We start from the raw sequence: 15,742 nt of genomic DNA, 5'->3' as shown, positions 1-15,742 counted from the left end.
CCCGGGAACAAATGTGGAGAGAAGATGAGCCCCTGCCTTGCACCACAGCACCAGCTGGTACAGGAGGGGGTCAGTCCAGGCGGGGGACACTGCGGACCTCGTCCAGGAAGAAGTAAGGCTCCTCAATCTCTCGCAAGGGGTCTCGGAGGAAGCTGAGCATGAACTCCTGTACCTGGAGCCGGTCCACCGCCCACAGCTCCTGATGGGGTGGGAGATGGGGCACGTGAGAGGCCTCCAGCCGCGGGCGAGCCCAGACCCCCAGCCAGCACCCCGGCCCAAGCCCGGCCCAGTCCTACCCCCTGGTACTCGAGGAGGAACTGCTGGAACTCAGGAAGGGACACCCGGCAGAGCTCCGGCCGCTCCCCCGCCCTGCAGGACAGAAGGGAAGTGCCTGGCGGCCAGCTGGCTAGCGTGGCCCATGGACAATGGGGGCCCCTCAGAAGGCGGCGCCCAGCTCCGGGCCCGCATAGCTGCCCAGGACGGTCCAGGGGGGGCGCCCACCCCCATCCTCCTCGGTCTCCCTCCTGCCTGGGGAATCAACCAGGGGAGGGACAGGGGGGCCTGGGGAGAAGCCCACCTCCCCACTTCAGACCAAACCTCAGGGCGCTGGCTTCCAGGAAGGGAAGGTCCATCTGCAGGAGACAGAACCGGGTCAGCGCGAGAACCTGGGGAGGCCCCATGGGCAAGGGGCTCTCGGGAAGAAAGGCTGGGGCAATGCAAAGGGGCAGGCCTCACAGGGAGAAGACCGGACGCATGGCACCCGCCGCCCCCAAGCAGGGCAGGGCCAAAGCGAGCAGGGTGGGGGCGGGGGCACGGGGCGGGGCAGGGGGCTCATGCACCGTCTTCTGGGCGCTGTACATGAGGCTACGGTACAGCTGCGCGAACTGCCCGTAGGTGATGTCGCTGGGGCGCTGCTCCAGGTCCTGGAGACAGAGCGGGACCGCCGGTCAGGGCCCACCAGGGCGGGGGGCGGCCGCGCTCCCTGCCCGCCTGCAGCCAGCCCGCAGGCCCTCACCGTCAGCCGCTCCCGGAGGAAGCGCATGTTGGGGACCCGGTAGTTGACCTGGGACAGCATGTTCTTCAGGTCCTTGGCTGATATCCTGAGGAGACAGGGACACCGCCAGCGGCCTCAGCCCCACCTCTCACAACCTCTGACCTGCAGGCCGAGTCCACCTGGGGCTGGGCAGGTAAACAGCACCACTCTGGGCCCTGCAGCCCTGACGGTGAGCCTGGCTCAGAGCCGGGGTGACCGAGGGAAGGCCCTTCCTCTCTACGGCCTCCAGGCACAGAGGGAGGCAGCCCCTGCTGTGGCCCCCCGGGGCCCCTTCAGCCTCACTCTCAAACCCTGGTGCCCTCACGGGCAGGCAGCTCACAGGACTCCCCACCCACTGCCCAGGGAGTCGGCGTCTCCTCAGGGAGGAGAGGAAAGACCTGTCTTAGCCAAGCACCAGTGCTGGCGACAAGGCATGGTCCCAGGACCTCACAGAAGTGCCCTGCCTTCCGAGGCAACCTGAGGATGGGGCAGAGGACCATGCTCGGCCAGGCAACAGGAAGAAAAAGATGGGGACAGGGAGGCCCTCTCTCCTGGGAGGGGGCAACACGGAGGGGAAGGCGGGCACGTCTCCTCTGGCCCTGGCAGTCCTGCTCTCTTCCAGCCAGCGCTTGCCTGGCCTCGGTCACCCAGGAGGGGGCAGGCAGGGCCCTCCCGGGGCGGGTTAGGAAACCTGCCTCACCTAGCCTTCCTTCTGTGGACTCCTTGCCACCAGCATCTCACGCAGGTTGAAACCACTCCCCCCAAAACACCCGTCGGCCCTGCTTCCTCTCCAGCAGCTGCCCCTTCTCTGCTCCTCCTCACAGCAGTGCTCTGAAGGAGCCACCCAGGCTCCGCTCACTCCCGGGACCCCGTGTCCACTCCTCCACCGTCAGCCTCGAGGCTGCCGACAGCTCTTGGTCGTCCCCACGTGACAGGCATGGCACAGCCACCCAGCCCCTCCTCTCTGGGCTTCCAGGGATCTGCCTCCTCCGGTTTTCCTCTTACCTCAGCTCCTCACCGCCCCAGGCCCCAGTGGACAAGCAGCCCAGGCTGGGATCGGCCACCAGCCCCCTCGTCTTTCCTTGCTGTGTTTGCCTGCAGGAGCCTCTAGCCTCCCCAACCCCCTATGTGCTGTGCTCCCCGGGTCCCATCTCTGGCCAGCATTGTCCCTGAGCTCATTCTACCCACCTGCCTGCTCAACGCTTCTACCCAACCATCTACGGGCATCGCGGGACTCACCCCCTCAAATGTGTCCCTCTCACAGTCTTCCCTATCTCAGTCAAGGGCAACCCACCTTTCTAGATGCTTAAACCAAAAAGCTTAATATAAACCTCTCAACTCTCCTTCACGCTCCAGAACTGATGTGTTAGCAAATTCCATTGAGCTCTATCTTCAAAAATATAGCGCCACCGAAATCCAACCCCTTCCCAACACCCCACCCCGACCTAGCCATTGTCTTTACTGGGAGCGTCGGAGCCACTTCCCCGTAAGTGAGCTCTCCACCCGCCCGCCGCCCTGTGCAATTGACCTCAGGTCACATCACACTTCTCTTCAAAACCTTCCGTGGTGCCCGCCTCTCCCCCAGCCAGTGGTCCTCCTCATCCACCTCCTGGCCTTTGACCCACATCTCTGTAGCCCCTCTGGCTGTCACACCGTGGCCTCAAAGACATGAGCTCCAAAAGGAAAAGGCAAATGAAGGCACTCAATCATGTCCGACTCTTTGTGACCCCATGGACTGTAGCCTACCAGACTCCTCCATCCATGGGACTTTCCAGGCAATAAGATACTGGCATGGGTTGCCATTTCCTTCTCCAGGAGATCTTCCCTACCCAGGGATTGAACCCAGGTCTCCTGCATTGTAGGCAGATGCTTTACCGTCTGAGCCACCAGGGAAGGTTCTGTGTGAGCTCCAAGGCACCCCCCAAACACACTACAGCACACCCAGAGCTGGTTCTGCACTCCCGCCTCTGCCCACAGCAGCGGTGCATCTGGCTTATCGTCGCTGGCCTCCCCACCAGCTGGCACAGGCCCTCGGACAGCTGACTGCAGGAAGTGCCTGTACCAGACGGCCTGCCCACCCCTGGCCATGCGTGAGGCAGGTTCTCCGGTTCTCGAAGCGGGGCCACTGTTCTGGTCGCCCCAACCCACCCTGCCAGGATAGGGCCCCAGCTCAGCACCCACCGGTCCTCACGGTTCCGGTCCACTGAGTAGAACTGCTTCCGCAGCCACCTGGTGGGAGAGGAGCCTGAAGTGAGACCAGGCCTGGGGAGGAGACCGGCAGGCAGGCTTGGGCGCAGAGGCCCGGGAGTCCCTGCCCTGCTCCCGAGGGCCCGGCGCCCCAACCTCACCCATCAGGAGGGGGTTCTCACCTCTCAATCTGCAGGGGTGTGGCTGCCTGCAACGTGTCCTCCATCAACCAAGTCAGGCCCTTGATCCACATGTTCACTTCGTCTTCAGATGTGGCTGTGAGCAGGGGATAAAGAGCTGAGCCTGGGGCTGGGCTGCGCCCCCCAACCTCCCGCCTCCTCCAGCCCCTCAGCTCCACCTTGGAGGCTCAGGGTCTTCAGGCGAAATTCCATTCCATACAGGATGACGAAGCAGTGGGACTGGTCCGGTCGAAAAGCAGGATCCTCTTGGTAGCGATCGAAGTCCCGTGAGGTCTTCCCTGGGCGGATCTCCTTGATTTCTCGAATGTCAACTGGGAGGGCAGGAAGAGGCCAAGGTCAGGCTCAGGCCTCCCAAGGTGGGCAGGGCTGCCTGGGCTCCCCGCCCATTCCCACACCCTCTTCAGAGAGGACCACCGAAAGAGACGGCCCCTTGGGGGCAGAGTCAAGACCACTCAGACCCACTGGGGGAGGGAAGAGAGCTGCGCTATGTCTCCGGGCAGAGCTCTGCTAAAAGCTGGGGGTCTCGGGGAACATGGAACTCTGTGCTCTGCACCCTCCCTCCCTGACAACACAGGGTCACTCTGACCTGGAGAAAGCTGGACTCAAGAAAGAAAAATAGGGACCCACGACTGAAAGTCTGAGGACCATTTCCTGACACAAAAGCACCAACTGAATGGTGAAGTCCCAAGGTTCAGGCTGCAGAGGGGCAGGCCCAAATGTGTTTCAGAGTCCAAGGCGGGGAGCAGGCACTGGGCCAACAGACCTGGTGCAGCCCCAATGACCCATCCCCTAAACATCCCCGATCAAGTCCCAGCAAGAGCAGGGCTGCCCACGGACGGCTCCCACCCTGGCCGCGCAGCTTAGACCAGGGAAGTACCGGGTCGGAGCAGCAGACAAACTGCCTCAGGCACTAACTCAGACCACGCTGAGTGACTCATGTAACTTCTCTCCATCTGGGTTTTACCACCTCTAGAGCAAACAGCGTGTGACTGAATTTCTCCAGAAGAGACCTGTGTGGACTCGGGGGTGGGCCTGCCAGGACTGGACTCCCAGCTCCAGCTCACCTTAGCTGTGTCACCTCGGCAGAGGAACAACCACTCTGACCCCACTGTGTCCCTGTGAAGGCAGGTGACGGTAGGCGGCACTGGGAGGGGTTGCTGAGCTCAGGTCCAACAGCCCGGAGCGCTCCGCCCTGGAGGTGGCACATGGTGGGCGCTCACTCAAGCCTCCCTCCAGCTCCCTGACGGGTCTTGGGGGTCTGCGGTTGCAGCAGGTGCACAGAATGTGACCCCAGGCCTGGGGAGGGCACAGCTGCACAGTCCCCAGGCTGGGACCGTACACAGAGGACAGCCTTTCCAGGCCAGATGAAGACACAGATTCAGGGAGGTCAAAAGAGGGGAGCCTGGCGTAGCCGCCAGAAATGACTGAGCGCTGCCTTGGCTCCGGAGCCTCTTCAGAGGTTCTCGACCCAGACTGGCCCGGAAGACCTGGAGCCAGGAGCGGTGCCAGCACACTGCTGGACCCGCCTCCCCCACGAGCCCTCCTGGCCCAAGCACACACCACCCAGTCCCTCTAGCCACAGCCGTGCCCCATCTATCCCCTCACCTCAGACAGCGGCATCACTCTGGCCCCATGCCCAGCCCCCTGCCAAAGCATTGCTGGTCCTACCTGGGCCCTACTCCATGCCCTCAGCAACCCCAGGGCCTGGTCCCCAGCTGGAAGCCCCTGCTTTCCTGCCGGCCCTCCAGTTCTCACCACCCAGCCATCCTTCCCGAGCCCCCAAGTCTGTGTAGGACATTGTTCTGGTCCTCCCAAGGTGGCTCACGAGGGAGAACCCACTCCTTCTTCGGCCTTCAGGGCCTCTGTGATGGGGTTCAGTGCCCTACCGCTCACCGATCTTCTCTGCTCCATCCCAACGCAGCTGGGCTGGGGCCAACAGTCATGCTTCCTGTCCATCACTTTACCTTGGTCCCCAGCCAGGGACGGTCTGCCTCCCAGACTCCATTCTCTGCCACCAGAGATCCAATCTGGAAACACCCCCCAAAGTAACCGCTAAGGGCGCTTCTGTGTGTTCATCTTTCCCGGGGCCGGCAAGGCCATCCAGAGCTTGCTGAACGACTGAACAAACAAGTGGAAAAGCAGGCACCCCAACGGGGGGGAGGGGCAGCAAAAAACGGGAGTGGAGTTCTTCAAACGAAGAGTTACGCTCAGATGAAAGCAGGGGGGACAGGGAGGGAGACTGAGTCACAGGCCTAGGAGACAGGGTTCCCAGGATGGGAGGAAGAGCTGAACACGGGAAATGCCCAGATCAGAAACTAAAGACTAACCACAAACCCTGCCCTTTGAAACAGAAACCAGCGTGCCTTTCCGGCGCAGGGCTGCTGCCATGCCCTCCCACACCTCACACACACAACTCACACAGGCCAACAAGGCCTCGTGGCCCACAGTCTGGGCCCTTCTGCGCAGCTGCCCACCAGTCACTAGAGGCAGTTAGTCCACGACGTAGCTCTTGCCCAGCGAGCAACCACAGGGTCAGTCTGAAGCCTGCAGCCGGGCCGCCACCACAGTGCCCCCACACGGGCACACGACACGCTGCCAGTGGGTCCTGGGTGACCCTGCGGCGGCCCGGTGCTCCAGGGTACATCCACTGTGACGGACAGACAGCAGAGGAGGCTCCGCCCCAGACGGGATCAGGCAGGCACAGAGCGGCCCCAGGCCAGGCGCCCGACTCTCCCAGGCTCCTGCTGCCCACGCCGGCCCCGGGCACTTCCCCGCTCTGGAGCTGTCGGCCTGGGCCCAATGCCCTTCAAGTCCATCGAGCCAACCGCAGGCTGGAAGGACGAGACACTGGGGGAGAGGCTCTACCAGGTTCTTAAAAGCTGCATCCTGTGTGACCTCCGGCCTCACCCCCCCCACCCCCACCCTCCGCCTCACCCCTGCCCTCTGCCTCCCAGAATAAATACAACAGGGTCCTCTTCCTGAGAGCCAGGGACGGCCATCAAGCCCAGGGGGGTGGGGGGTGTGACTCCCTGGGACATGCTTGGCCTCTGCCCTAGTTTCAGGGAGGGGATAGGAGCCCCCCCCCCACCCCCCCCCAAGACAATCTGGATAAGACCTGAAGCAGGACAGGAGGGCAGGGAGACCCTCCCAGGACTTGGGAGCTGGGGGAAGGGAGGGCAGGTTGGAGGGGCAAGAGACCCAAGACCCAGCACTCATCCCCTCATACAACCTCGGAGAACAACATTCAAGGGACGTGGGGAGAAGAAAGGCCAGCCATGCCGGGAGGTCCTGGCCAGGCTGGAGATGGGGACTCTCTCTGAGGACAAGGGCAGGCTCCCACACCCAGGGCCTGAAGCCAGGCTGGGCTGGCGTCCGGCAGGAGGGAGGGCGGCTTTCGTTTATGACAAAGGCCCATCCCCGAGAGGGGCCTGGAGCTTCACCGGCACAACCCAGCCACCTCGGCCCGTCAGAAGCCACGGCGAGCTCGCTCCTCTCAGGACCAGCTGTCTGAGGCCCACGCAGAGGCTCCCAGGCTTCAGGAACAGCGTGGGCCTCACCATTCCAAGCAAGGCCATGGTAGACAGTGTCAAGATTAGCTGCCTAGTCAGGGAGTGGGGCTCGGTCCCTGGCATTTAACCGCCCACAAACTCTCATGAAGAAATAAGACCAGCCCTCCTCAAGAGGCTCTGGGCGAACAGGGGACCACCTGCGCCCGGGCCAAGGACTTGCCTCACATGCCAGGCCTGAGGGCTGAGGACCCCCTCACAGGTCAGGCCACCTCCCCCGACTCCTTCAGCGAGCCTGCCCTGACCACCCTCTCTGAAGGCTACCCGGCCCAGCAGAGGAGAACCACACAGTGTGCGTTCGAGCTGTGTGGCCCTGGGCAGTCCAACGCCCTTCTGGCCTCGGTTTCCTCTGGTAAACTGGGGATTCCTCCCACCTCACAGGGTTGTACCAGGGCCCTGCCAGGAGCCACCAGTCCCGGGAAGTCTGACGCCCCCCTCCTGTGCGCCTAGGGTCACTGACACGGGCCCAGGTGAGCCAGCGGCAGGGGAGACAACGGCAGCCACTGCCAGCGCTTTTCTGGGGGCGAACCCGAACCTGGGCAGGGTGAAGCTGGCCCACCACTGCCTGGGCCCAAGGAACAGAATCCAACTGCCATTTCCCCAGCTCCAAACGCAGTCTCACAGGGATGGGGCACCGTGAGGGAAGACTGGGACTCGTGCAGCCTCCGAGTTCGCATCCGGGCACAGGTTCTAAGCCAGAGAAGGCTCACCTGGCCCGCTGCAGCCACAGCCCCACGCCACCCCCACCGTGCCTGTGGTGAGGGACCAGAGCAGGACACTAGCAGGTCTGAAATCACAAAGGCCAAGTTTCAAACCCTGTTTCCAAGCATACGGCTCGGGCCTTGAGCAAGTCTGTCTCTTCTTGGGTGGCTTGGGGATAAACTGAAGGCCTCAGTGAGGGGTGGGCCTGCCGCCATAAACCCTTCACATGCAGACAGAGAACTACACAGACAGGAAGACGAATTTGCTAGAAAGGGACATGAGGACATACTGAAAACTAAACCCCCAAATGATGAAGATCTGGTAAAGAAAACCATCACCACAAAACAAAAACGGAAATTTCTGGACATGAAAGATGCATTCGCTGAAATATTTCTAAGAGCATTTTCCCTTTAAAAAGTACGTAAGTAAATTGGTAGAAACTGCAAAAGAAACTAACTGTATAAAGATGCATGCAGGACTTCCCTGGCGGTCAAGTGGTTAAGAAGTCACCTGCCAATGCAGGGGACACTGGTTCAATTGCTGGTCTGGGAAGATATGGCATGGAGCAACGAGCCCACGTGCTCTGCACCTGGAGAAACTGCCGCTCATCACAACCAGAGAACGTCCGAGCGGCAACGAAGACCCAGCACGGCCAATGAGTAAATAATACCAATTTTTTAAAATGCACGTGAATATGTTTTACAACTTAAAATAACAAAGTCATGATAAATACGAAAGGTTTTTTTTAATCTAGAAAACTTGAGAGAGGGGAGCATTACTGGGACAGGTCCCTTCCCCTGTGGTTGGCACTGCCCGTGCCTGTGGGCTGTGGATGCTCAGCCCCACAGGGCACCCGCGGAAGCTGCGCAAGGCCCAGCAGCATCCCTCAAAAGGGCCCAAGTTTGGTCAAGCTCATGAGACCCAGAGACCCCCATCCCACTTCAGCTCCGAGCACTCCTCCTACCTCCGAGCCCCTGCACGTGCCAGGCCCACCTTTTCACCTAAGGCTCCATCACGCCTGGTCCAGCGACATACTTGGTGCTCCCCTATTCTAGTCTCACTGTCTGGTGCCTCCTTGGTGTCAAGGTCACTGATCTGTGAGTTCCACAAGGAAAAGACCACACTTGCCTACTCCCAGGTCCCTGGGGAGGCCTCAAAATGCTGACCGAGTGCTTAAAAGTGGGAATGGACATGAGAGTTAGACAGCAGAGCTAATTATCTAAGAGGCCACAGATGCTCAAAGATGGTATCAGGGATGACTTCCTGGAAGAGGTGGTGCACTGGGGTAATAAAGGCTGAGACGCTACAACAAATATGCAAGCGCAGTGATCAGTGAGGTGACCATGCAGACAGGAGCAACAGCAGCCACAGTGGGGGTAGGACACTGTCCCTGGGGGCCAGAGCAATCTGCAAACACTGGGAGGTTCCTGTACAAAGGTTCCTGCCGTGGGAACCCTGGGAAGCTGATGGTGCTTTGGGGAAAACAAAAGAGAAAAGGCAGGGCTCCCTGAGCACCATGCCCTCCTTGGCTCTATGCCAAGGCCACCAGGAGATTGAAAAAAGCAGGTCCCAGGCGCCAGGAGAGTTGCACAGATCTTCCCAGAAATGACCTGTCATCGCTCATGCCTTCTCCACATACACAGCCGGGTCGGTCCCAGCCCCCACCCCACAAGTCACTGGCCTCCTGCACCCCCCTCCAAAGAACAACACACCGAGGCCCGGGGGGTGCAAACAGAGTTGAGCTCTGCTCCCTAGAGGATGAAAGGGAAGTGCCCTGCCAGCCAGCTGATTCCTGGCTGGGCACCTCTGCTGCCCACCCCAGGGAGCCAGCGGCAAAGGGGCTCTGCACCCCAGGGCGCCTGGACCAGCCAGCCGTGTACAGCTCTGACAGCGTCACGGCTCAGGAAAAGGACCGAGATGGCCAAAGACAAGATAAGACAACCTGGGCACAGGTGGGTCAGGAATCTGCTGGACCACGCCGCTGCCTGCTGCCCGCTGCCCGAGGACCAGGAGTGAGCGTCCTCACCCTGCCACCGACCCCACCCCCACTTTCCCAGCAGAAGTCAGGAGCAGCTCCTACGGAGAAAGGTGAGAGCCGAGGGCTGAGTAGCTTTCAGCCTCTATTTCACAGAGGACGAGGATCCAGACTCACAGGTCAGGCAGCAAAGAGAAGGTAAGGCTGGGCTTTATCCCCTTTCCTTTCTGGTAAAGCAGCACCTTCAATCAGACAGCAGGGAGAAAGGACTAGACCCCCTCCCAGGACACAACAGGGAAGCCCCAGTGGAACCCTGGAGTGCAAAGTCCACCCCAGGCAGGGCTTGGCATCTGCGCCTGGCAGGGTTTTGTCCATTACCCTTCCCCAGACACTTGACAGAGAAGAGCAGGAAAAGACCATTCAGACAGCTGGATGGGGGTCTGTGGACCCTCCTACATGGGACCCTGCACCCCTCCATACTAACTGCTTCCGTCACAGCTGTAACAGATCCTTGCCAGTTTGTGAATCGCCTGCAGTCTAGATTCTAGGTGAATCTCCTGTTTGGAGCAATGAGGAAACAGGAGGCTCCCAAGGGTCTTGTCACAGTCACGTGGTAATTCACAGCAGAATGGGGACCCTCTACCCAGCAGCAGCCACCCCTGACACTGGGATCATAGAGGAGAAGCAGCAAGCCCTCACACTGTCCAGGAGGGCAGCCCTCGTCCCTTAGGATGCGAGATGAGTCCCACTCATCTCAGAGGTGGGAACAGCACGCCCAGGCCCCAAAGGAAGGAAGGGCAAGGGGCCCCACCCAGAGAACTCAAAGCCAGGAGAGCCATGAGCAGCTCTCTACCGGGCTTATTCTCTCATTCCATCACCCAGATCAAACATGCACCAAACCTCCACCAACTCCAGGTCAGGCCCCAGGGTGGGTCCTAGGTAAACAGAGATCAATAAGGCACTGGAATTCCTGCCCCTGAGAAAGTCAGAAAGCCCCTGCCCAGCAGAGGAAACAGATGGGGAAGCAGATAACTAGGAGGGCCTACAAAGGGTGGAACAGGGAAGTGTCGGTGGCGCCGGGAGCCAGAGAAAGTGAGCAGCTGGACTCGGGGGTCTCGGACCACTCTGTCCACAGAAGGCAGGTCGGGAGGACTGGCCCGCACAGGTTCACCCACGCGGGATCACGAAAGCCAAGGCATCGAATGTTTGGAGAAAAGAACATTCCGAGTCTGGTGGATGAGAGGGGAGGGAAGGTTGGCCTCCGCCGGCCAGCAATGTCACAGCGGGGCAAGTGCAGCAGGGGCTTGCCTCAACTTCTCTGCCCAGGCCCGCAGGACTCCCCAGGCAGCCCCCGGCATGCTGACCTCTGTCCCCTCTGCAGGCTGATGCTGCCCAAGTTCTTTCTAGATGGCCTGTGTCTGCCAGGCCCCCAGCTATAGGAGAGAAGCTAAGGGCCCAGCAAGGCCAGGTATAGAGTGTCCAGGCTCTCAGGAGGCCCGATGAAATGCTTCTCACCGTCTATTCAGACCACCTGGAGGAACACAGTACTGTCCGGGGTTTAAGTCACGTGCCCAATCTCCTCTTTCCTGACTCTCACAGCAATCAACATGGCTGACCACACCCTCTCTCCTGCTGAACTTCTGCTCTTGACTTCTGATTTCCTGCTTCTTGGGCTCCATGACTGTACCCACAACACTCTGGCCTTCATCAAGGCCCAGGCCAAGGGCATTTCCCCTCCCGAAGCAACACCTGCTCCCCAGTCAGCGTCACGCAGGCCCATAGCTTTCACTACCAATCACAGAAAACTCACAGACACAGCCCTACTCCAGCCCCTGACTGTAAGCTTCAGACCCTTCAAGCCAACTGCCTACTTGCTGTCTCTGCCTGTTCACCTCCAAGTCACACGTGTGTTCAGTCGCTTGGCCGTGTCCGACTCTGTGACATGGGCTGTCTGTCCATGGGATTCTCCAGGCAAGAATACTGGAGTGGGTTGCCATTTCCTTCTAGATCTTCCTGACCAAGGGATCGAACCCACGTCTCTCGTGTCTCCTGGATTGCAGGTGGACTCTTCACCACTAGCGCCACCTAGGAAGCGCAGACCTCAAAGTCAACCCCTCACCAGAAGCAGGCCGCCTGCCACACCTCGTCAGTTAACAGCTTCACCTCCAGAGCGGTGCCTAAGCTAGACTCTGTAGATGCTCACCACTCTCCAATCTGATCCCTGAACGAGCCCTACTGGCTTTATTTATATTAATGACCACGCTTACCAAGGACCTAGATGAGTGGGAACCATGTGGATCTTAAGGCTCTTTGACTATCTTCTCCACTGGATCATAAGGTCCTTGACGCTGTGAACCAAATGCCCCAGTGCCTAGCAGAGAATGGACTGCGTTAGGAGAGGAAAGAAAAAACCCGGGGCCTGCCCCCCACCCCCAAAAGGAAATGAGAGGGGTCTCTGGCTGGGGGCTGAAGAGGGGCTATGGGTGGGGGTGGTGAATGGTAGAGGCCTTCCCCCACGGAGCTCACTGACCCGTGCTGCTTCCCCGCCTTTCTGGTTTCTGTATTACTGCCAGCACGGGCCATTCTCTCCACGGCGGGGGAAATGTGGGGCCAGCCCTTAAATGCCCAACAGGGTCAACCTTGAATGTCCCGGTTGGAGACACTCTGAACAATGGACAGGGTCATTACGTCGCAGGCCTGCTCACTCAGACGCCCTCCTCCGCCCACTGTCCCGCTCTCCCGGCCTCGCCTCAGGATCGGGCCGCTCCCTCTGGGCCACAGCAGCCCAAGCCCCACCACTCGCCGGTCCTCCCTTTGCTTCCAGGGGAGCCACAGCCCCTCAAGTTCACCCCACACAGGACACGGCCCACTCCAAGGGGAGAGGGAACACACCTGCTCCCCGTATCCCCGGGAAGCCCAGCTCAGATTCTTCGAAATCAACTCCCCCGCTGAGAGGGGTGGCTACCCTGGGACTTCCCCTTCCTGGTTTTAATTCCCTACTTCCACCCTCTTAAGACAGCTCCCGCCTCACCTCCCGCCCCAGCCTGTAGAGCCTCACCCCTCCAGCGGGGGCCGGTCCTCAGGCCGCGAACCCAGACACAGTCAGGGGCAAGCTGGGCATCAGGGGTTCCCACTGGAGGGGACCCTCTCTGTATTTCACTGCTGGCCTGAGTGATCCCTGAGAGCAACCTGTTCTAACCTCCATCCTGGACATGCTCAGAGCTCCCAAGAAGGGCCACAGTCCCAGCTGGGAGCTGACAAGAGAACACAGGCGCATTACCCTCTTACTGGGTTAGGGTCGGCACAGGAGAGCTACCACCTAACAGCTGGATGACAAATGGGGGGACGTGGTCTGCAGAGCCTTTGTCAGCCCCTGCTCCTGCCACTCCCCAGCCTCCCAACCTCCCAGCTGACCTCCTGCCCTGGAGTAGGCAGAGAAGAAGCCTTTGGGACCTGTGCCCAGCCCCTCCTCTCCTTCCTAGGGTTAGTCACTCAGGAACCCGGGCCCACACTCTCCGGGCCTGAGGCTGAAGTCACTCATCCCACGGCGTTAGCATTCACCCACCACACACCCACAGCCAGAGGCCCAGGATGGTCAAAGCCCTACTCCCCCCATGGGCAAGGCCACGCCAAGGACACTGTGAACTGGGCGGCAGGGGGCACCTCTAAAAACACCACTTCCCTCAGGACGTTTCAGCTCAGCCATATCCCCAGGTGTCCAGGAAAACAGGAAGCCAACCCCAACACGCATGGCCCGCCCCTGCCGAGTTAGAATTAGATCTCACACAAACAAGTGGTCAAACGCACCCAGGCCCAAGCCCTCACCAGTCTGGTCGGTTGTCCGCCGCCAGGGCCTGGAGCTTCGGTCAGACCACCGCTCCTCACAGAGCCCACGCCTTGACCCTCCAGCCAATGCCAGCCTGCCAGCCAGCAGGGGGAGCGACCCACAGCGACAGGCTGCCACTGTCTGGAGCCCTAGGCTCAGCCAACAGCACTCGGCACAACCATCTCCTGCTGGCCTGGGGCTCTCAAGGTTTTCGGCACGTTCCAGATCGCAAGCTTCCCAGGATCAAGGACTGGGTCACCTCCTTTCCTTGCCTCCTAACCCCAGGCTGCTCGGTGCCAGGCCTGGCTCAGCAAGGGAGATGCCAGTCCTGCAGGAGAAAGCCCTGCCCCGCTTACTCTGCATCCTGAGTCTTGCCGAAGCCAGGGCCACCGGCCAACGCCAGGAAGGGCCCATAAGGAAGCACTGCGCCTATATACGAAGTCTACATGTGGGCTGTAAAAAGGAGGCCTCCCTGATTCCCCCAGGATGGCCAGGTTCCTAGGAGGTGACGAGGTGCGGCGGGGAGAGCTACGACTTGTGCTGGGCACTCAGCCACTGCAGCCTCTCAAAGGCGAGCCAAGCGCCACCTCAAAAAGCACTGGTTGCACGAAGAGAGGGAGCCCATCTAGAGCGGAGGCAGGAGGGCGAGTGGAGACTCTGAGCCGCACCCCTGAGGCCTCGGCCTCCCCCAGAGCGACCACCTGCAGCATCTGCTCGGCCTGGCCCCCTCCCACGTCCTTCCTCCCCTGCGGGGCCGAGCACCGTCTCCAGGAGGCCTCGGGCCCACTCCCTCTGGAGGCCCAGCACACTCAGCCGCCAAGGGCGGCCCTAAAACCCTGGGCCGCCGGCAGGAAGCTGTGGCGGCGTGAGCAGGGGCACGTGTGTTGGGGTGAAGGAGGAGATACAATCGGGCGAGGGCACAGCTGCAACGCCTCAGAGCCGGAACACCAAGTTCCCTGTTTCCGAGACCCCCGGGCAGGCCGCCTCTTGACCTCCATGGGCTACAGTCTACCTGCCACAACCGTGGGGCCACCCGTCCTGCACCCCGTGCCCAGGTGTCAGGAGTTAACTGCCCCGCCCCGGCCTCATCTGTCTGGGGTGTTCCGGCTCTGCACCTGGGGGCTGACCTGACGCCACCGAGAACCCTCTGCACAAACAGGGGCACCCGTGGCCTACCCAGGGGAGAGCCAGGCCCCGGCTGCTGTCAGCCACGGGGATGAACACGGCACACCCCGCCTCTGCCGACCCATGGAGCCGCCCCGGCTTGCATCCCTCTCAGCGCCCGGACCTCATCACTTTTCCTTTCTGGCCCTGACAGCCTCAACCCCTGCGTTTACCCTCAGCCTCCACGGCACCTGGCACATCAGCAAATGCCAGCATCCAGTCAGGGGGGCACAAGCGGCGTCTCACCCGCTCATGTGCCGCAGGGGCCCAAGAAAGCTGTTTTCGGGGCCTTTTTTTTTTTTCAAAGGAAAGAGTAGCTATGGTGACATGGAAAGCACACGACGCTGGAGATACGGCCTCAGTGAACAGGTCAGAGGCGGGAGCGACCATGTCTGCTGGGTGTGCTCCGAACACGGGAGCAGAGACCACACTCAATGTGGGATGAATGCAGGAACCCGCGGGTGAGGGCACACTCTTCAGCTTGTCACTGGGTCCCGCAAAGGCTCTTCTCAGGGCACCTCGAGCATGAAGCCCCAGGCTCCTCCTTCCCTGGCAGAGGCTCAGGGCAGCTGTCATCATAACCCAGGGAGAGCAAGTCAGAGCACGGCTCTCCGGCTACCCCACCACCCCACGGCAGGGAGGACCGAGTCTTGATGGGGGGACTGCAGAGGGAGTCTGAGTCTCTCAAGGGAACCACTGAGTCCAGCGTGTCCAGACCGAAGCCTCGGCTGGCTGAACAGCGCATCCGGCCGGGGGGTGGAGGAGAGATCAGACAGCCCCGTCCAGGTAAATAAAAACCCTGCTTCTCCACAACACCCACGTATCAGCTGCCCCCAAGTGGAGGAATCAACTGAACGCTGCAGAGGGAATCAGGAATTCCAGCTCCGGTCCCAGCACCACCATGAACTCACTGGGTGGCCTTCACCTTGGGGCCTTGGTTTCCTCCTCTGCAAGGGGGAGCCTAGCATCTCCGTCTCTCTGCCGGAGCTGTGGTGGAGTTATAACACCCCATGGATGAGAAAATGCTCCATGAACCAATGCACGACTCAAATACCCAATTTTTCTCCTGCCCGTGACCTCTGTGAACAG

At 60.7% G+C, this 15,742-nt stretch overlaps 1 protein-coding gene and 1 non-coding gene across 2 annotated transcripts in view; both read right to left on the bottom strand.

The window, feature by feature from the left end:
- The window catches only part of PLCG1 (phospholipase C gamma 1), a 33,946-nt gene that overhangs the window by 12,132 nt on the left and 6,072 nt on the right, over positions 1-15,742 (bottom strand). Inside the window, exons 2-9 of the mRNA XM_061127280.1 lie at positions 3,579-3,731; positions 3,403-3,496; positions 3,215-3,262; positions 1,016-1,100; positions 840-923; positions 598-632; positions 297-369; positions 98-199 (exon numbers count right to left, since the gene is read on the bottom strand). Of these exons, the coding sequence (XP_060983263.1) occupies positions 98-199; positions 297-369; positions 598-632; positions 840-923; positions 1,016-1,100; positions 3,215-3,262; positions 3,403-3,496; positions 3,579-3,731 (674 nt within the window). The remainder of the gene's footprint in view (positions 1-97; positions 200-296; positions 370-597; positions 633-839; positions 924-1,015; positions 1,101-3,214; positions 3,263-3,402; positions 3,497-3,578; positions 3,732-15,742) is intronic.
- On the bottom strand, positions 2,855-2,926 carry TRNAC-ACA (transfer RNA cysteine (anticodon ACA)). Its single transcript has one exon. It is a non-coding gene; the product is annotated as a tRNA-Cys (tRNA).

The sequence above is a fragment of the Dama dama genome, chromosome 23, assembly GCF_033118175.1.
Source record: "Dama dama isolate Ldn47 chromosome 23, ASM3311817v1, whole genome shotgun sequence".
NCBI lineage: Eukaryota > Metazoa > Chordata > Mammalia > Artiodactyla > Cervidae > Dama > Dama dama.
This window is presented reverse-complemented; position numbering and strand designations above follow the sequence as displayed.